Below are 22524 nucleotides of genomic sequence, written 5' to 3'. Positions count from 1 at the left end.
GACATGCATTAAGACATCATGTTTTGCATTGATATGAATGATCCATTGATGCTATGATGGTTTAGACATGCTTTAAGACATCATGTTTTGCATTGATATGAATGATTCATTGATGCTATGATGGTTTAGACATGCATTAAGACATCATGTTTTGCCATTGATATGAATGATCCCTTGATGCTATGATGGTTTAGACATGCATTAAGACATCATGTTTTGCATTGATATGAATGATCCATTGATGCTGTGATGGTTTAGACATGCATTAAGACATGTTTTACATTGATATTAATGATTCATTGATGCTGTGATGGTTTAGACATGCATTAAGACATGTTTTGTCATTGATATGAATGATTCATTAATGCAGTGATGGTTTAGACATGCATTAAGACCTCGTGTTTTGCCATTGATATGAATGATCCCTTGATGCTATGATGGTTTAGACATGCATTAAAACATCATGTTTTGCCATTGATATGAATGAACCATTGATGCTATGATGATTTAGACATGCATTAAGACATCATGTTTTGCCATTGATATGAATGAACCATTGATGCTTTGATGGTTTAGACATGCATTAAGACATGTTATGCATTGATATGAATGATCCCTTGATGCTATGATGATTTAGACATGCATTAAGACATCATGTTTTGCCATTGATATGAATGAACCATTGATGCTATGATGGTTTAGACATGCACTAAGACATCATGTTTTGCATTGATATGAATGATCCATTGATGCTATGATGGTTTAGACATGCATTAAGACATCATGTTTTGCCGTTGATATGAATGAACCATTGATGCTATGATGGTTTAGACATGCATTAAGACATCATATTTTGCATTGATATGAATGATCCCTTGATGCTATGATGGTTTAGACATGCATTAAGACATCATGTTTTGCCATTGATATGAATGAACCATTGATGCTTTGATGGTTTAGACATGCATTAATCCATCATGTTTTGCCATTGATATGAATGAACCATTGATGCTATGATGGTTTCTTTAGACATGCATTAAGACATATTTTGCCCTTGATATGAATGAACCATTGATGCTATGATGGTTTAGACATGCATTAAGACATCATGTTTTGCATTGATATGGATGAACCATTGATGAAATGATGGTTTAGACATGCATTAAGACAGAGGTATAGGCAAAATACAAAGCATTTGTAATTGTCTTTGTTCAGTTACCTGATGATTGTAATCTTCCTTATGTACAAAGGCACTACTATGTTCCATTGTCAATGAAGAGACCTCAGAATGAACAATTTATTCTCCTATGAATTATGATAGCCACAAGAACTACATGGCTGTGAATTATGATAGCCACAAGAACTACATGGCTGTGAATTATTATAGCCACAAGAAGAACATGGTTGTGAATTATGATAGCCACAAGTACTACATGGCTGTGAATTATGATAGCCACAGGAAGTACATGGCTGTGAATTATGATAGCCACAAGAACTACATGGCTGTGAATTATGATAGCCACAAGAACTACATGGCTGTGAATTATGATAGCCACAAGAACTACATTTCTGTGAATTATGATAGTTACAAGAACTACATGGCTGTGAATTATGATAGCCACAAGAACTACATGGCTGTGAATTATGATAGCCACAAGAACTACATTGCTGTGAATTATGATAGCCACAAGAACTGCATGGCTGTGCAGAGCTATTACTTGCTAATTAAGTATGCCTAGAACTTATGGGACATATTTATATTTTTCATATTCAATTATGTCAGACATATATAATAGTCATTTGGATGTATCTGAATCATACATTCATATTTTTTCAAAGCAGGAAACTTTCTTCTTGATTCAAATGATAATTTTTTACAAATTTCTTATCTCTTGTTTAACTATTTAATGCCTCAGTTAAAAACTGAATAAATTTAACAAATATTTGTGTTTTTCACATGACTTTATGTCATACGTGAATTTAGCAAACAGTATTGTCTTAATCTCCTATTTATTTTATGTCATACATGAACTTAGAAAACAGTATGTCTTAATCTCCTATCTATTTTATGTCATACATGAACTTAGCAAACAGTATTGTCTTAATCTCCTATTTCATTATTCAGTGCCTCAAATTTAAACTTACCCAAAGAGTATTACATAAAACCTGTCTTGTGAGACCACTGCTATGAAAGACCACCTGTCTTGAGAGACTAGTTTCTCCTTGAACAGATTTATTGGTTAATAGCATTATGACCTGTCATGAGAGAACACTTGTCTTGAGAGACCATTATTTTTTGTCAGAATGGGTGTTCTTTCAAGACAGATTTTACTGTACTATTTATAACATAAACTTACCAAATAATACATTGGTTGTTCGATGTATTTAAATTGTACATCAGTAAATCATTGAAGCTTTTTGAAACATGAACATCTGTTTTACGAGGTTGAAAATAATAGAAAGTAAAAACAAAACAAGAAAATAATGTCATAATTTATTATTCATTTTATTAAAAATGCATTATGCAAACATTTTCAGTATAAATATTTTTGCACAAAAATAAAAACGCTTTGTTGTAGAATATGAAATTCTCTTAGCAAATAAATAAATATATTACATTTAATTATTTATGATTTTTTATGGATAGAAGGTGTACAGAAAATTAAAAGGGTAGGAAAATTACCAGAATTATAGTAGCTCAAATTGGAGGTAATTCAGTCCTGAACTTCTCTGTTTTACTAAAATTCCATCCAGTCCTTTTGTTTTTAACATTGTTACAAAATAACTTTTCTAGATTGTAGCTGAGGCCCGACTTAGTGAAATGGAGAAGGCGCTTGCTAAGACTGAGTCCCAGTTGAAGTTGGAGAAAGAGAAGTTGAAGAAGCTCTCTAGTCGAATTCAGGAAACCAAAATCAGCAATCACAGCACAGAGTACAGTGTCAAGGCTATACAGGAACAAGTTGACCTGTTACAGGTGAAAATCAGGCCATATCATTATTCTTAATGTTTATTTCCCATCTTCTATAAGGAAGGAAGCCTTGAACTTATTTACTAGTTATTTATGGTGTTGGACCTCATTGCTGGCAAATTGATCCCATATTCCCATGTTAGGAAGATCTTAAAGTTTAAGTCCTTCTATGTTTTGACAGTATCCCATCTCTCTCTCTCTCTCTCTCTCTCTGTCTCTCTCTCTCTCTCGTCATGCTCTTAGTTGACTGTCGATGTAAATATCTATGTGCAAGATACCTCAATTCATATGTAGTACAGCTACATATGAATTGAGGTATCTTGCACATAGATATTTACATCGACAGTCAACTAAGAGCATGACCAATAATTTATATAGAGGCATACATGACAACAGAATACCCTCTTAACAGCTGCAGCAGAGAAGGCATTATGACCTAAACTGTTGAGTGACAATTGCCCATTAAGGTTTATATAGCCATGTATTTTTGGCAGTTGAACAGAAACCTTATGAATAATGCCACACATAATCTTTATAAATTCAATTTACAGGAGACACATGCCACCCCTTTATGACTTAGGGACTGACAGTTTCATTTCGGGAGTGGGGAATGGGAAAGGAAGCATGGTTGTTCAGGTGGTAGTATATCAGATTCAGAATGAAAGGGTTGTGATAGCAATACCTTCCAAAATCTTAGTGTGCCATTAGAAAATGCTTCCACAACCTTGGCATGATAAAGCGGTCGATGTCTATAAAGTGATGTTAACACCTTCCATTGATTTTAGAGCTGAACTTAAAGTAGAAATGAAATAATCTTGTTTACATCAAACTTATATAAGGACTGTCACCTGACTTATGACAGAGAAAAATGCTTTGGATCTGGGTAATTTACAATGGACATTCCCATCAAATTCATAAACAAGGTCAAGTCTGTTTATTAAAACGTTTTAGCAGATAACATGACAAACATCAATTAAACATGGTCTTAAACCATGTTTTTTTCCAAGAAAAAACTGATGTTCTGAACTCAAATCCAAGTAAACATGTTGCTTACAAATGATCATTATATTATAATATAATCTACAATCATGGACAAAAATTAGCTACATGATATGTCATTTACAAAAGATTATTGCAATCAACAATCATGGACAAAAGCTAAACACACAGTATAGATATACATAAATTTATGCATATAATGTTGGTTGTTTCATATACTGCATAACTGACGGACACAAAAAAAATATCTTTTGCATGATTCCTTTATTTCTTTTCCTTTTTTCAGAATGAGAACAGCAAGCTTCGCCAAATGTTGGAGAGTCAGAAGCAGAGTCTAATGAGCAAAATGAAGATGGCCACACTGGACATCAAACAGCAACTGTAAGTCACTCAAGTGACCACAAAATCAAGATTCAATTCCAGCCCAAATGAACTTCTGGACACAACAATAATACAATTGATTCTGCTTAAATCTTAAAGCATGAATGAATAATTTTTCCAGTAACAAGATTATATAGTCCTTTACTTGAGCTCAGGTCACAATTAGCAGTTTCTAAAAATAAACTATTACCTAATGGAAAATATCCTTCTAGAAACTTCTTAACGTAGACAAAATAAAATCTTAGTTATAATTAGAAAATCTGTTACTAAAATTGTAATATTAGATGTGGAAAATATCAAGTAGGCCAGGTGTATTTATAGGGGAATTCCAATAACTTAGACACAGGCCCAAATAAATATGTATATTTCTATTAATAATGATCCTGTAATTAAACCCATACATGTAGAGAATAATTTACTATGTATTAGTTGCTTGCAAAATTAAAAAATATTCAATGATTCAGGTTAAGTAGGAAAAAAAACTGATTTTGGACAAGTTCAGGTCCAACATACAATGTTGCATTACAACAGCATATACTGTTTTTTTTTAAAATATTAAAAATCAAACAAAAATTACAAACTAAATATATATATTTTTTGGATATGATCAGCATTGTAGTGTTATTGGTAAATTTAATTGAATTATAGTCTCTGTGATACTTGTCAAAAAATCAACAAGGAGTTGAAAAGTCTGCTATTATACATTTCATGCTTACTTTCTGACACTTCCTTTGTACTCCAGTTGATGTTTGAATTCAGCAAACAGTGAATGATCATTAGATTAATATGAGTGAATGCTCAGTATTTTAGATTTTGACAACTGAGAATTTGTGGAGAATAGAAAATTGATCAGTTTGTCAAGTGCACTAAAATTTGGACTCAACCCACCTACCCAAAATTATTTTTAAATAAAACAATTTGACAACACATCCTTGTTGACCCAAAATTCCAGAAATGTGTATATATATATATATATATATATATATATATATATATATATATATATATATATATATATATATATATTTACTCACAGATTTCATCCCAAATTTTCAAAATGCATCTTATATTATACACAGGGACAATAGGACCAACACTGTAGTAACTTACTGTGTGATTACTTAATGTATTGGAAATTATGAATAAATCTTCAGAAAGTTAAAATATAAATAATATAATTTTCAATTTTAATTTATTGGTTGACTTTACTAGGGATGATCAGGTATCCAGCCTGGCCACCTTCACCCAGCCAAGTTTTCACTACCCAGAAATAGTTTGCCTGTAGTTAATTCATATATATATATATATATATATATATATATATATATATATATATATATATATATATATATATATATATAATGACTATTATTTTAAAATAAGTAATAGACGAGAGTGAAAAGCAACAAGCTTTGTAAAATTCAACAAATAATTTATTTCCTTGAATACAAAGGGAAAATGATTTTAAAAAAGGGACTTATGGTATTGCAAATTATCCTAAATAATCCTACAAAAGTCCTATTGAATAATTTCTGAATAAACTTAAAAGTGGTGATGTGCAAATAGTTCTTTGTTGGATCACAATAATACAATCCAAAAATATATCCTTATTTGAAATTTCACTAGAAGCTCAAGTCTCTGTTTCCAGAAATGTTATTTTTTATGAGCACTTGCTATTTCCAGTGAATAAATAATTTGAATGAATAAAATTCCAGCCCAAAATGAAGCACTGGACACAACAATAATACAATTGATTCTACTCAGATCTTGAAGCATGAATAAAAAGAACTTCTAGAAAAACAAGATAATATAGTCCTCTACTTGACCTCAAGTCACAATTAGCATTTCCTAAACAAAACAATTACCTAATGGAAAATAACATTCTAGAAGGTTCCTCATGTTTGAAAAATAAATTCTTAGTTATAATTAGAAGTTCTGTTACTAAAATTATAATATTGTACCTAGACTATGTCAGGTAAGTCAGGTAAATTGAATAATTAGAATATAAAATGTAGTAAACACATTGTCCTTGACTCAGATCAAGAAAGTAATCCTAATAGTTCCCATGTGAAGTAGGAAACTATTTGCTATGTATTAGTTGTTTACAGAAGAAGAAAAAATCAATGACTCAGGTCAAGTAAAAAATTAACTTGATTTTTTATGTTGGACATGGTTAAGTCCATCATACAATTTTCCGTAACATATTATGAAATAAAAACAAAAATAAAAAACTAACAAATAATGCAAATTAAATATAAATAACTGCATATCAACTGATGTGATTTATTTGATAACTTGTAAAATGTGTTGCATGCAATATGTTGGACAAACACTTGAACAAGTTTCTAAGAGAATGAATAATCATCGCTTTCATATAAAAAAATTTTATAGAGATCCTCAGTTTTCCTCTAATATTTCAACACACTTTAACACCAGTAATCACTCTCTACTCAATTTTTCTTTCATGCCAATAGATATTGTGCATGGTGACATGAATAGACTCATAAAAGAAACTATTTGGATTCATAAGTTAGTTACTTTGTATCCTAATGGCCTTAATACCAATGTACTATATAACATTGTATAATTTTTTTATTTTTAAATTGATAAATTGTATATCCTTTATAACAATATAATTATATGTATGACTGTTTGTGTCTATTTGTTGTATTATTTTACTGTGTGTATATTTTACTGTGTGTATATATATAAGGATGGACATTTACCCAGACCTGGCCTTGTTTTGCACTACCCAGTAAAATCTGACCTGTCCTACCCATCCATCCAAAAAACTGACTTTAAATACCAGCTGTTTTAAAAATAATATTTTTTTATCAGTGACTTTAAAATATGATAATGGATTGAAATTATTAGTATCCTTAACCTTTTCAACTTTTAAGATTGAATTGCCTGGTTTCATAGATATTTGCATTGACTCACGAGGTTTAGATAAGTTGGACATAGGACTCTTATTTAATAAATTTGTTGAAGGAATATCAAAATAAAAATACTAACTTTGAAGACATTTTGAGCTTGAAACAATGGGCTCATTTTAAATGTGCAGAATATTATTTTTTATAAAACAATAGTACCTAAGCCATTAAAACTTTAAAATTCGGAAATGCTGACAGAATTTTGTTAAAATTTTTCTTTTAGTTTCAGTTTTGAAAACAAGCTGTGAAGACTCAATGGGTTATTTTTTTAGCAGGATTTTATGTATTTATAGTATAGCTTGCATCTGATACTAGTTGTTATGCAGTGTTTTATCATGCAAAACTTGCAGATTCACTGCTTATACACTGTATATTCACTGCTTATACGCTGTATATTCTCCGCTTATATGCTGTATATTCACTGCTCATATATGGTATATTCACTGCTTATATACTGTATATTTGTCACTTATATAATTGATTTTAAGTCAAGTGCAGTAAATATGCCAAATTTATAATGAAAACTGTTTTGAACTTGTTCTTCCTGTATATCAAAAATTTATAATGAAAACTGTTTTGAACTTGTTCTTCCTGTATATCAAAAATACCTTAAAATTCTTAGTCTTATTGTTTTTTACCATTTACTTTTCTTGCAGGATTAATAAATTATATTACAGATAAAATTATTCCCATTTAGGATGGTCATCAAAACACCATGTCACATTTTAACAAATTCTTTTTTTATGGACTGTATCAAAGAATTGTCACGTATATACTTGGTTCTGCTTTTATTTGAAAATGTTTTTAACTTTTCAACCAACATACACCAACAATATATAGAAATCTAACCTGAAGCTTTCGTCCTCTTGCTAAGGATTTCATCAATCTACTGGGTTAACATCGCTCGATGGAATGGTGAGTGATGTTAACAGATTGTCCCAGATGTGTTTATAATGGCCCATATCCCTGTTTAGTAATGGTTTGTGCACATGGATGTAGATCAATTCCTTAAACCTCCAATCAAACCAGGCTTGTTCTTGATTTTTCCAAGTTACAGTATGGCCAGAGCAAACACTGTGGATGTGCCGTGATACTTTAGATGAGCTTGAACTTGGTCTTCTATGTTCATTAAATCTCTTTCAATGTCCTTTCCATTTCCCCGACATAGTCATGATGGTACTGACTTTCACCCTGTCCTTCACAATCAATGTGATAGATAGGTCCACAAATATCTCCATATCAGACTTATACTTAGGGTGAGCTGTCTTAGGGTCCTGTATGGTTTGAAACACATGTTAATTTTATATCTTTGGAAAACACGCTTCAGGCATTTGGAAGTCCCTTTTACATATGGTAGGATGATGTAACCTTTCAAAACTATTATCTCAGTCTACTTTTTCTCGGTATTGTCATTAGGACTAGCATTGAGCCTGTTGGAAACATTCGTCATCACTCATTCTGAATAATGACACCTCTTGAGGGCAGCATTGTCACAGTGTAGTTCTTATTTTAACTCTTTTGGGTCAGATGTAATGATTTCGGCTCTGTGATGTAATGTTCTGACCACCCCAAGTTTCTGATGTAATGGCTGGTATGAGTCCAAATCAAGGTACTGGTCAGTATGTGTAGGTTTACGATAAACTATAATTTTCAAAGTACCGTCATTGTTTCTGATGGTGTTTGTGTACAAAAAAGCATAAACTGCCAATTTGTTCCTTTTTTATGTTGAATATCCAGTTCTATGCTATTAATGTGATCTGTGCATTCCGTTACATATTCTACCATCTGCTTAGTGTGTGTGTCATCACCATATCTGTACCACCTGCTTAATTTAATATTATTGCTATTAATGTGATCTGTGAATTCCATTACATATTCTACCATCTGCTTAGTGTGTGTGTCATCACCATATTCTGTACCACCTGCTGCATATCTGGGTCAATCTGTTAACATCACCATTCCATTGAATGATGTTGACAGTCATTAGACATTAAATCAGTCTGCTGATGAAGTCCTTAGCGTGAGGACAAAAGCTTCAGGTTAGCTTTCTACATATTGTTTTTGTATGTTGGTTGAAAAGTTAAAAACATCAAATATGAATGATATTACTGCACAGTTAAGCTTTCACCAAAGTATGCTTCTGTTCTTTGTTACAGGGAAATGGTTCAAAATGAACGTGATAAAATGTCCTCTCAAATCCAAAAGCTGTCAATAGATTTAGACCAATCAAGAGAACAGATTGCAATGAAAAATAAGGAGAATTACAAGGTTAGTGAACACATCATACATTTTTTAGATTTAGACAAGACCTGGGAACATATTGCCCAGAATAAATCATATAAATCATAATCATCAGAATAATTAGACCATTCCAGGGAACGGATTTCAATCATCAGAATAATTAGACCAGTCCAGGGAACAGATTGCAATCATCAGAATAATTAGACCAGTCCAGGGAACAGATTGCAATCATCATAATAATTAGACCAGTCCAGGGAACAGATTGCAATCATTAGAATAATTAGACCAGTCCAGGGAACAGATTGCAATCAGATATAAGGAGATTTATAATGTATGTGAATACATTTGTAGATTTGGATGATTCCTTCATGTCCAAGGAGCAGATTGCAATAAAATATAAGGAGAATTACAATGGAAGTGAACATATTTACAAAGGTTACACTATCCTGTGAGAATGACAATGGAAGTGAACATATTTACAATGGTTACACTATCCTATGAGAATTACAGTGTAAGTGAACATATTTACAATGGTTACACCATCCTGTGAGAATTACAGTGTAAGTGAACATATTTACAATGGTTACACTATCCTATGAGAATTACAGTGTAAGTGAACATATTTACAATGGTTACACTATCCTGTGAGAATTAAAATGTAAGTGAACATATTTACAATGGTTACACTATTCTGTGAGAATTACAATGTAAGTGAACATATTTACAATGGTTACACTATCCTGTGAGAATTACAGTGTATGTGAACATATTTGCAATGGTTACACTATCCTATGAGAATTACAGTTTAAGTGAACATATTTACAATGGTTACACTATCCTGTGAGAATTACAGTGTAAGTGAACATATTTACAATGGTTACACTATCCTGTGAGAATTACAGTTTAAGTGAACATATTTACAATGGTTACACTATCCTGTGAGAATTACAATGTAAGTGAACATATTTACAATGGTTACACTATCCTGTGAGAATTACAATGTAGGTGAACATATTTATAATGGCTACACTATCCTATGAGAGGGCATGATCTTATTAACTGTGAAAAGTGATAAAGGGAGAAAAAAACGCATGTGGGAACTAAATAGGTATAGTTTCAGCATCAGTAGATGTGCCTGACAGTCTGGAATTTAGAAATGACATAGTTATTGGTAAATACAAAACATTAGCAACCAATTTACATCAGCTAGGATGCCACTGATAAAATACAGTGTGACAGATTGACTGCCAGTATACATTGCAAAATGTACACTGAGAAGACTCATTGTGTGGCAAAATGATTACTAATATTCATCTACAGAGTACCACTGAGAAGACTGTGACAAAATGATCACTAATATACATCTGCAAATGTACCACTGATAAACCTTAGTGTGTGGCAAAATGATCACTAATATACATCTGCAAATGTACCACTGATAAACCTTAGTGTGTGGAAAAATGATTACCAATATACATCAGAAACTTGGAAAGTCAGTATGTGGCAAAATGATCACCAGTATACAGTCAGGAACCAGAACACTGTGTGTGTGACTGAAAGACCAAAGGCATACATCAGAAAATGTGTCATTAATAAACTTCAGTTTATGATATAATATATACAAGTAATCGGAAAACTCCATGTGTGACAAGATGACCACCAATATAGATCAGCTAATGTTCCACTGATAAAACTGAGTTTGTTAAGGAAAGATCACGAAGATACATCAGCAAACCTGAAAGCCCAATGCATGACACAATGACCACCAGTATTGATAAAACTCAGTTTGTGACAGTAAAACCACCTGTATACATCAGAAGCAAACCTGAAAACACTTTATAAATTTTTATCATTTAATAATGGTACAAATTTTTGAAATAATTGTTCAGTCTTTCCTAGGCTTCAACATACTGTAGTAGCTTTAGCTGTTGAGTGACATTGTAACTCTGGCATCATAATGTAACAGCATAGTAAATAGTGGATATTACATGAGTGTTCATTTTTTATATGAATGTTATGAAACAAGTCTAACAATATTTATAATTATTAGTTGCTTATATTTTATGATTTAATGAGTTTCATACATTTTAACTAAGTTGAAATTCTGTTTATCACATGATATTAAGGACACAGTATTACTCAAAAATGTTGCTGTGGGATATTAAATGTTGTGCCATAGTGTTGCGAATGTTTTTTTGCAATATGATATCATGATGCAAATAAAAGTGACCTTAATGCAAAACAATTTTTAATAATCAGCTGTATAATGAATTTAACCAGTGTATGATGTAGATATTTGACAACTTACATGAACACAGTGTATTGTCTTTTCAGCCTCAGGTGGAGCTGGCCCAGTTATATCCATATATATATATATATATATATATATATATATATATATATATATATATATATATATATATATCCATCTTGACTTATAACATTGGATTGGTCCATTTATTTCAATATATGTATCCACCTTGATTTATAACATTGGATTGGTCCATTTATATCAATGTATGTATTCCTCTTGCTTATAACATTGGATTGGTCCATTTATATCAATATATGTATCCACCTTGATTTATAACATTGGATTGGTCCAGTTATATTCCTGTATGTATCCACCTTGACTTAAAACATTGAATTGGTCCATTTATATCAATATATATCCTGTTTGACTTAAAACATTGCATTGGTCCATTTATATCAATATATGTATCCATCTTGATTTATAACATTGGATTGGTCTATTTATATCAATGTATTTATCCCTCTTGACTTAAAACATTGCATTGGTCCATTTAAATCAATATATGTATCCACCCTGACTTATAACATTGCATTGGTCTAGTTATATCCATATATATATATATATATATCCTGTTTGACATAAAACATTGAATTGGTCCATTTATATCAACATATGTATCCATCTTGATTTACAACATTGGATTGGTCCATTTATATCAATATATGTATCCATCTTGATTTATAACATTGGATTGGTCCATTTATATCAATATATGTATCCATCTTGATTTACAACATTGGATTGGTCCATTTATATCAATATATGTATCCATCTTGATTTATAACATTGGATTGGTCCATTTATATCAATATATGTATCCATCTTGATTTACAACATTGGATTGGTCCATTTATATCAATATATGTATCCATCTTGATTTATAACATTGGATTGGTCTATTTATATCAATGTATTTATCCCTCTTGACTTAAAACATTGCATTGGTCCATTTAAATCAATAGATGTATCCACCTTGACTTATAACATTGGATTGGTCTAGTTATATCCATATATATATATCCTGTTTGACATAAAACATTGCATTGGTCCATTTATATCAACATATGTATCCATCTTGATTTACAACATTGGATTGGTCCATTTATATCAATATATGTATCCATCTTGATTTATAACATTGGATTGGTCTATTTATATCAATGTATTTATCCCTCTTGACTTAAAACATTGCATTGGTCCATTTAAATCAATATATGTATCCACCTTGACTTATAACATTGCATTGGTCTAGTTATATCCATATATATATATCCTGTTTGACATAAAACATTGCATTGGTCCATTTATATCAACATATGTATCCATCTTGATTTACAACATTGGATTGGTCCATTTATATCAATATATGTATCCATCTTGATTTATAACATTGGATTGGTCTATTTATATCAATGTATTTATCCCTCTTGACTTAAAACATTGCATTGGTCCATTTAAATCAATATATGTATCCACCTTGACTTATAACATTGGATTGGTCTAGTTATATCCATATATATATCCTGTTTGACATAAATCATTGCATTGGTCCATTTATATCAATATATGTATCCATCTTGATTTATAACATTGGATTGGTCTATTTATATCAATGTATTTATCCCTCTTGACTTAAAACATTGCATTGGTCCATTTAAATCAATATATGTATCCACCTTGACTTATAACATTGGATTGGTCCATTTATATCAATATATGTATCCACCTTGATTTATAACATTGGATTGGTCCATTTATATCAATATATGTATCCATCTTGATTTATAACATTGGATTGGTCCATTTATATCAATATATGTATCCATCTTGATTTACAACATTGGATTGGTCCATTTATATCAATATATGTATCCATCTTGATTTATAACATTGGATTGGTCTATTTATATCAATGTATTTATCCCTCTTGACTTAAAACATTGCATTGGTCCATTTAAATCAATAGATGTATCCACCTTGACTTATAACATTGGATTGGTCTAGTTATATCCATATATATATATCCTGTTTGACATAAAACATTGCATTGGTCCATTTATATCAACATATGTATCCATCTTGATTTACAACATTGGATTGGTCCATTTATATCAATATATGTATCCATCTTGATTTATAACATTGGATTGGTCTATTTATATCAATGTATTTATCCCTCTTGACTTAAAACATTGCATTGGTCCATTTAAATCAATATATGTATCCACCTTGACTTATAACATTGCATTGGTCTAGTTATATCCATATATATATATCCTGTTTGACATAAAACATTGCATTGGTCCATTTATATCAACATATGTATCCATCTTGATTTACAACATTGGATTGGTCCATTTATATCAATATATGTATCCATCTTGATTTATAACATTGGATTGGTCTATTTATATCAATGTATTTATCCCTCTTGACTTAAAACATTGCATTGGTCCATTTAAATCAATATATGTATCCACCTTGACTTATAACATTGGATTGGTCTAGTTATATCCATATATATATCCTGTTTGACATAAATCATTGCATTGGTCCATTTATATCAATATATGTATCCATCTTGATTTATAACATTGGATTGGTCTATTTATATCAATGTATTTATCCCTCTTGACTTAAAACATTGCATTGGTCCATTTAAATCAATATATGTATCCACCTTGACTTATAACATTGGATTGGTCTAGTTATATCCATATATATATCCTGTTTGACATAAATCATTGCATTGGTCCATTTATATCAATATATGTATCCATCTTGATTTATAACATTGGATTGGTCTATTTATATCAATGTATTTATCCCTCTTGACTTAAAACATTGCATTGGTCCATTTAAATCAATATATGTATCCACCTTGACTTATAACATTGGATTGGTCTAGTTATATCCATATATGTATCCAATTTGACTTAAAACATTGCATTGGTCCATTTAAATCAATATATGTATCCACCTTGACTTATAACATTGCATTGGTCTAGTTATATCCATATATGTATCCAATTTGACTTAAAACATTGCATTTTCCATTTATATCAATATATGTATCCAACATTGGATTGGTTCATTTATACCAATTTATGTATCCATCTTTACTTACAATGTTAGGTTTTAATATATTTTATTTAGTACACCACATAATAAATTCTTGAGTTCTGATTGGCTAACTTTAGGGTTTTATTTTTAGGGCAGTAAATAATTCCCCATAACCCTGGGATACTGCTTCTGCAGGCACTGTTGCCATATGACATCACATTACATCATGTGAAATGCTTCATTTGCAAGTGCCTTCTGCTTGAAAACTATTCTTCTTCAGGTTTGTCTAGTGTGATATAATGTTCTTGCCTTGGCTTTGACACTATACTCATCAGACAGCACTATAGGAGAACAGTGGAATAATATATCTGCTTTTTGGCCATACGAATATTTAACACCAAAGGACAATTGAAAGACTAGCCTAACCAAAGGACAGTGTTGCAATGACACTGTGTGCTCTGCAGGGTTGTAATAACGTAACAACTAACAGCATAATTCATATTTCTTATTTGTATTTTCAGCAACAGGAGGAAATATTAGCACTAGAGGACCAAGTGAAGGAATGTAAATTAAAGCTGAAGACAGCTGAGGACTCCCTTAAGACAGAGACAGTAGTTCAGGACCAACTCACACACAGGTCTGCATTCTGTAAAGTATGTATGTATGTATGACTGACTGACTGATTGACTGACTTTATTTCCTCTTCAGAAGAGATTTGATTCAGTTAATTTTACGTTAGTACAAAAAAGATAGGAACATAGCTTGACATTAATGGACTTACAGTACACTAAACATCTAATATATATATATATATATATATATATATATATATATATATATATATATATATATATATATATATAACAAAAATAAAGAAAACACAACAAATAGTGAAAGTATGTATGTATGTAAGGCACCACAGCACAATAATGGCTATATGGTGCTTAGTTATTGATAATGTTTGAAAAATGTTAAATGAACTGCACAAAACAAATTAATAAGATAAACTCTTCTAAATACAATGAGCAACAAAATAAAATGTAACGATATAACATAAAAAAATCCGAGAATTTACACAGTACTGTTATACCTACTTACCACACAATCACACACCTCCAACCCATTTTACACAGTAATGTTATACCTACTTACCACATAAACACACACCTCCAACCCATTTTACCTGCATGGGTTTGAGTCTAGGATTCGGCCAATGTGGGTATATGAGAAAGCTTGCCAGTAGCTTCTCATGGGTCGGTGGTTCTTCCCGGGGTTTTCCTGGGTTCTTCCTCCACCATTAATACTGGCCCCCATACATAGCCTATCGTGTGCTGAAAAATGGCATTAAACCCCACAACAACAACAACAACAACCAACCCATTTTACACAATAATGTTTTACCTACTTACCACACAACCTCTTCATTTATCATCATGACATGATTTCACTCCAATCTATTCATACACTAACGACATGATCTCACTACTCAACCCATTCACACAGTAATATGATCTCACTACTCAACCCATTCACACAGTAATATGATCTCACTACTCAACCCATTCACAGTAATATGATCTCACTGCTCAACCCATTCACATTATAATGATATGGTCTCACTGCTTAATCCATTCACACAATGACATGATCTCACTGATCTACTCATTCACACAATAATGACATGATCTCACTGCTCAGCCCATTCACATGATAATGATATGATCTCACTGCTTAATCCATTCGCACAATGACATGATCTCACTGCTCAATCCATTCACACAATGACACAATTTCATTGTTCAGTCCATTAACATAATAATGATATGATCTCACTACACCATATAATGATACAATCTCACTGCTTAATCCATTCACACAATGATATGGTCTATTGCCTTCTTAATCCATTCAAGATAAAGTCATAATCCAGAATCCAGTAACATGAATATAGGTCTAAATCAACCAAATCATCCAAACTTCAGTAACAGAAATATAGGTCAAAATCCGCCAAACAATATTTAGTAGATTGAAAAAACAATATCTTCATCATATACAAACCCTCTACTTTAACCTTAGGGACATAACAATGGCATTTAAAACAATATTCAGTCCTAATCTTTTGTCATGTTTCTATCTTATTTTGATATTTATAGCGTTGCTGAGAAAATTCTCAATGTGTAAGTATTGCTGGTTGAGTTGAAGGGTGTTTTAAAATACAACTCTTCAAATTCAATTCAAAGTCATATATGGGTTTGGTCTTGTACAAAGTTTCATTCAAATTCAATTCACAATTATATATGGATTTGGTCTTGTACAAAGTTTCATTTAGTAAACTACACCACTCCTTTGATAACTTGATAACTCACTCACAATGGGGACCAAAAACATGGACCGCACTAGAAGCAAGGGCTTGTGTTACTGAGGGATTTAAAAAAATATTAAGTGAATGTCATCCCTGCTGGCCATCAAGGAAAAACTGAAGGGTGGAAGAATGGGATGTGGTGTAACAGTACTGTTTAGTAGCCGAATACTTGTTTTATTAACTTTTCTTTTATTTAACCCCTTTTATTTAATTTGATTAAAAGATGTAACTAATGTGATAATACAAAGCAGGTCTGCCTTTAATTTTGTGTAATAATACAACAAATACTTCCACAAGATGAAAACATGGTTGGCAAATAATTAGATACTCACAGAAATGCTCATGGACATAGCTGTGATGGTAGATTGGCATTTTTTGTGTTTGAATTCAAGAGGGCATTTTGCATTTAGGCATTTTGCATTTATGATGTTTTCAATGAAACTGAATTGAAAGATAGATCTAAGATACACATTTTACTTGATAAAACTTATTTAATTGTTTTTTTTTTAATTTAATGTGTTGCCACCTCTAGGCATTAGTGACATTTTCATTGATTGAAATTTCATTGAAATATTGTTACTCAGTGTATTGAAGATGTTGTTTGGAGAATTTTTTTAAAACAAAATATATAAGTATGGCTTTTTTAAAGTTGAGAATTTCATGATGTTGACTCCAATCACCAGGTGCTAACCACCTTATTCAGTGATTAAATGAGAGATATATCAAGGTTTCATTTAAAAGTTTTTATCATGATTTTCTTTACATTCAACAAATGGGGCCAATATATTTTTAATTTCTAGTAAGAAATGGGTTCACAGGTTCTTTGAGCAAGAGTTATCAAGGGAGTGGTATATTTATTATATACCAATTTAATCTTACATGCTTGATCTGGCATTTGACTCTGCCATATTTCTGTATCACACTCCCAGTTTCAAACTACTTAGTTGCTTCTTTGACATCTGGCATTTGACACTGCCATATTTCTGTATCACACTTGTAACAAGATAACCGGGTGGGATATTTCGGATTAACAACAGAACACGTTTTGACGACACAGATATATGGTTTAATGTGGCGATTTATATGAGTAGTGGATGATGAAGATGTGTGCGTATTTATAATCCAAATATTGGATCTATTTAACAAAAAACGCACAGTTTCAAAGATGAAAAAAAATATACAAATAAATTTAGTTCAGTAACCCTAAAATACAGGATAAATGATTTCACAAATGATTCAATAATGGAAAGATGAATATAGTTCACTCAAATAGTAAACAATGTAAACGTTTACACATAGTAAAAAAAATGTATTCGCTCAGGTAGCGAAATTATGTCACTAAACAAGAACGGATATACAATCTATCCTTCCAGTCCTGAATAATACACTGGGTCTTACTAACCCAAAATTAGCATACAGCTAAAAATACATGTGTGGAGATGCACTCCGTCACCCGTGCACCTTATCCGCTCCACAGCTCCTCTGAATCAATTTCACAACCAATATAGACTCCGGACCCTCAGAATACTATGATCACTTGAAACATTAGACCCTCCGGACACTTGAAATATTAGACCCTCCGGACCCCCTGTCCTTTGACGGCTCTACAGCTGGGTCACCTTAGTCACTCTTGACATTCCGGACGCTAGACATTAGACGCTCCGGCACCTTAAACGCTCCGGACACACGGACGTTTCTACCCTCTGACAACACCGGACACCCCGGATATTCCTACCATCAAAAACTCACACTCAGCTGAAAATATACCCGATACAGTGTACTAAACTTGATACAGACATAACGTAAGGACGTTATACATGGTAAGTTAAAAAGATTATATTATTATGGCAATTACAAAACAGGTTCAATAGTAAACCTAACCCTGCTCGATAAGACAATAGTAAACAACTTTTTTTTTTTAAAAATGTAACTTTACATTACCAATACAAATCCTGCACTACGTCGCAACAAGAATAAAAAATGCACGCATTATGGTATGTAAAGAAAACTATAACAAACATGCAAAGGCAAATATGGTAATACACTAGTTATCACTTAAAACCCAAAACATTACCTACCCCTACAGCTGGAGTTGTGCGAATCCTTTAAGCAGGCCGCTTGCTGACAAAACCATTAGTATTGTAAAGGTCCTTTACATGTAGTAACGTATTTATACCTTTAGAATTTTCGTTATTCTTTATCAAAGGCACCTTGCACGTGTGGCACAGGATGAATCGTACTCACGATTTCGAAATACAATAGACCCTGATATAATCACCCTCGGGCATCGTTGTACAGCAAAAAGAAACGAAACCCGAATACATGTATTTAATTAACAACCTTTACACCATTCTGTGACAACACTCCCAGTTTCAAACTACTTAGTTGCTTCTTTGACATCTGGCATTTGACACTGCCATATTTCTGTATCACACATATACTTTCAAACTACTTAGTCGCTTTTTTGACATCTGGCATTTGATACAGACATATTTTTGTATCATACACCCAGTTTCAAACTCCATAGTCGCTTCATGGACATCTGGCATTTGATACAGACATATTTCTGTATCACACACCCAGTTTCAAACTACTTGGTCACTTCTTTGACATCTGGCATTTGACACTGCCATATTTCTGTATCACACACCTAGTTTCAAATTACTTGCTTCTTTGACATCTGGCATTTGACACTGCCATATTTCTGTATCACACACCCAGTTTCAAATTACTCGCTTCTTTGACATCTGACATTTGACACTGCCATATTTCTATATCATACACCCAGTTTCAAACTTCTTAGTTGCTTCTTTGACATCTGGCATTTGATACAGACATATTTCTGTATCACAAACCCAGATTCAAACTACTTAGTCACTTCTTTGACATCTATGCATACATATTTTTACATGCAGTGAATCAAACTTTTATAAATCACCATTTGTTTTAAATTTCATTCATACTGTAAAGCAAAAAATATTTAGAAAGCATGAAAGGGGGAGAAAATAATAAATACAAAACTATATTCATGTTTTTTCTGAGTCAAGGTAAAGAACATGTTTGACATGGTAATGAATACTTCTCGATCTGACAACCTCCCCATATCAGAACTTGTTTGACATAACTATGAATATGTCCTGGTCTGACGGCCTCCCCATATCAGAACTTGTTTGACATAACTATGAATATGTCCTGGTCTGACGGCCTCCCCATATCAGAACTTGTTTGACATAACTATGAATATGTCCTGGTCTGACGGCCTCTCCATATCCCTATGCCATATCCAACTCATTTTTTTCCACTGACTCAGAACAAAACATTAATCTAGTTTTGTGTATTTAACATATATCTTCATCTAGATGAACTTCAAAATTTAAACACAGAAATGCAAAAAATGTTCACTTATTAACAGCTGAATGTTCACTCAAGGTTTTGGAAGCCGTGTGAGGTGGCAAGCCATAAGTTGAGAAATTCTACTTCTGGATGATTTGCAACCTTAAAGCAAAGTTTAATGAATTTGAAATATTTAACCATATAGTGGAACAAAAGAGAATAGATTTAGAATCTTGAAGGCAAATCCTAAAGGCTCAAATTGTTTCTCAAGTATTTTAAGCAGACTGTTGAATGAATCAGCTGTGCATAATTCTTTATCTTATATAATCAATCACAGAAATAAATGAATTTAAAAAATACATTGTTTTTTTAAAGTGACTAAATTCAAAATGTGTTACTTTGATTGCTTGAGATGTCAGACAAATGTTACACATCACTTCTGGTAGCTCCTGATGGCCTTTCTTTTTGATAAAATGTAAAAAGTTAAAAAGTATGTGATCTTTAGCTATTATGCACTCACAGAGTCTTCATACTGACCCTAAAGCTATGTGACCTTTGGCTATTTTGCCCTTACAGAGTCTTCATACTTATCCTAGACTTTACTGTGTCAAAATTAGCTTTTATTGGCACTGATACAAAGAAATTCTTTTTTCTTTCTAATGGTATCTTTGACTGTTGGTCTTGCACTCTTCTGGATGCTTTATTGGAGTTGTCTCACTTTGAGGTGATTTGTTTAATTTTGGCAAGGGAAACAATGATATTGATGGTAGGGCTCTGCAAGACGTGATTATTTAATATAATGTATCACTTAGTATCAAGACAAATTACTTAAGAATATGTCGTGTGTGTATCTTCAAGGCTATACTAGAAGGATGTGTGGGTTGAGTACAAAATATGTGCTTAAATGACGCAGCTACAAACTTAAATTGATGCATAGTACATTGGAAATAACGAAAACACATTGATGTAACAGCCAGAACATGACATCTCATGTGAAAAACATCATTTTTAATTCCCAATCATCAGTGGGCTATTACTTTGATTGAACATCAATTTACTAAATGCATTGAAGAGAAATATAAAGAATTATTAGTTTTACTGTTAAATATTCAGCCCAAACTTAACAAATACAAGACATCTTGCCAGATTAACAACTCAGATGTTGAGTTATTATAGAAATTAAATTCTAAAGTAATTAAAGACTCAGTGTGAAGATCTTAAAGAGGTTTCAGGAGCCATGTCATGACTATGTTATATCTGAATTCATGTCATGACTGTTATATCTGAATTCATGTCATGACTGTGTTATATCTGAAATCATGTCATGACTATATCTGAATTCACGTCATGACTGTGTTATATCTAAATTCACGTTATGACTGTGTCATATCTGAATTCATGTCATGACTGTGTTATATCTGAATTCATGTCATGACTGTGTCATATCTGAAATAATGTCATGACTGTGTTATATCTGAATTCACGTCACAACTGTCATATCTAAATTCATGTCATGTCTGTTATATATGAATTGATGTCATGACTGTGTTATATCTGAATTCACGTCATGACTGTGTCATATCTGAATTCATGTCATGTCTGTTATATCTGAATTCATGTCATGACTGTGTTATATCTGAAATCATGTCATGGCTATATCTGAATTCACATCATGACTGTGTTATATCTGGATTCATGTTAAAGTGCATTTTAGCAGGGTTTCCATGTATCAGCTAGATATATTGAATCCAGTGTTAATGTCAAACAGTTGTAATTTAAAGGTAAGGAATAAAACACATTTAGAAAACTTTTACAAAGTTTGTTTGAGGCCTGTATAGAACTTGGCAATATTTCTGACCTATAGAGTTCTCTTGCACAGCACTGGTTTATGGGAGAAAGGGACTGAATTGTTTGCTGTTTACTTTGGTGC

General features: G+C 32.0%; 1 protein-coding gene across 2 annotated transcripts in view; it reads left to right on the top strand.

The window, feature by feature from the left end:
- The window catches only part of LOC149802084 (uncharacterized), a 165678-nt gene that overhangs the window by 125750 nt on the left and 17404 nt on the right, over nucleotides 1–22524 (top strand). For both annotated transcript variants that reach the window (XM_089956484.1, XM_089956483.1), the window contains 4 exons: nucleotides 2795–2974; nucleotides 4254–4348; nucleotides 9438–9549; nucleotides 15421–15536. In XM_089956484.1, coding sequence (XP_089812610.1) covers nucleotides 2795–2974; nucleotides 4254–4348; nucleotides 9438–9549; nucleotides 15421–15536 — 503 coding nt within the window. The remainder of the gene's footprint in view (nucleotides 1–2794; nucleotides 2975–4253; nucleotides 4349–9437; nucleotides 9550–15420; nucleotides 15537–22524) is intronic.

This window comes from Sinohyriopsis cumingii, chromosome 4 (assembly GCF_028554795.1).
Source record: "Sinohyriopsis cumingii isolate HCF-2022 chromosome 4, ASM2855479v2, whole genome shotgun sequence".
Taxonomy (NCBI): domain Eukaryota; kingdom Metazoa; phylum Mollusca; class Bivalvia; order Unionida; family Unionidae; genus Sinohyriopsis; species Sinohyriopsis cumingii.
Note: the sequence above shows the minus strand (reverse complement) of the source record. Positions and strands in the feature narration are given on the sequence as shown.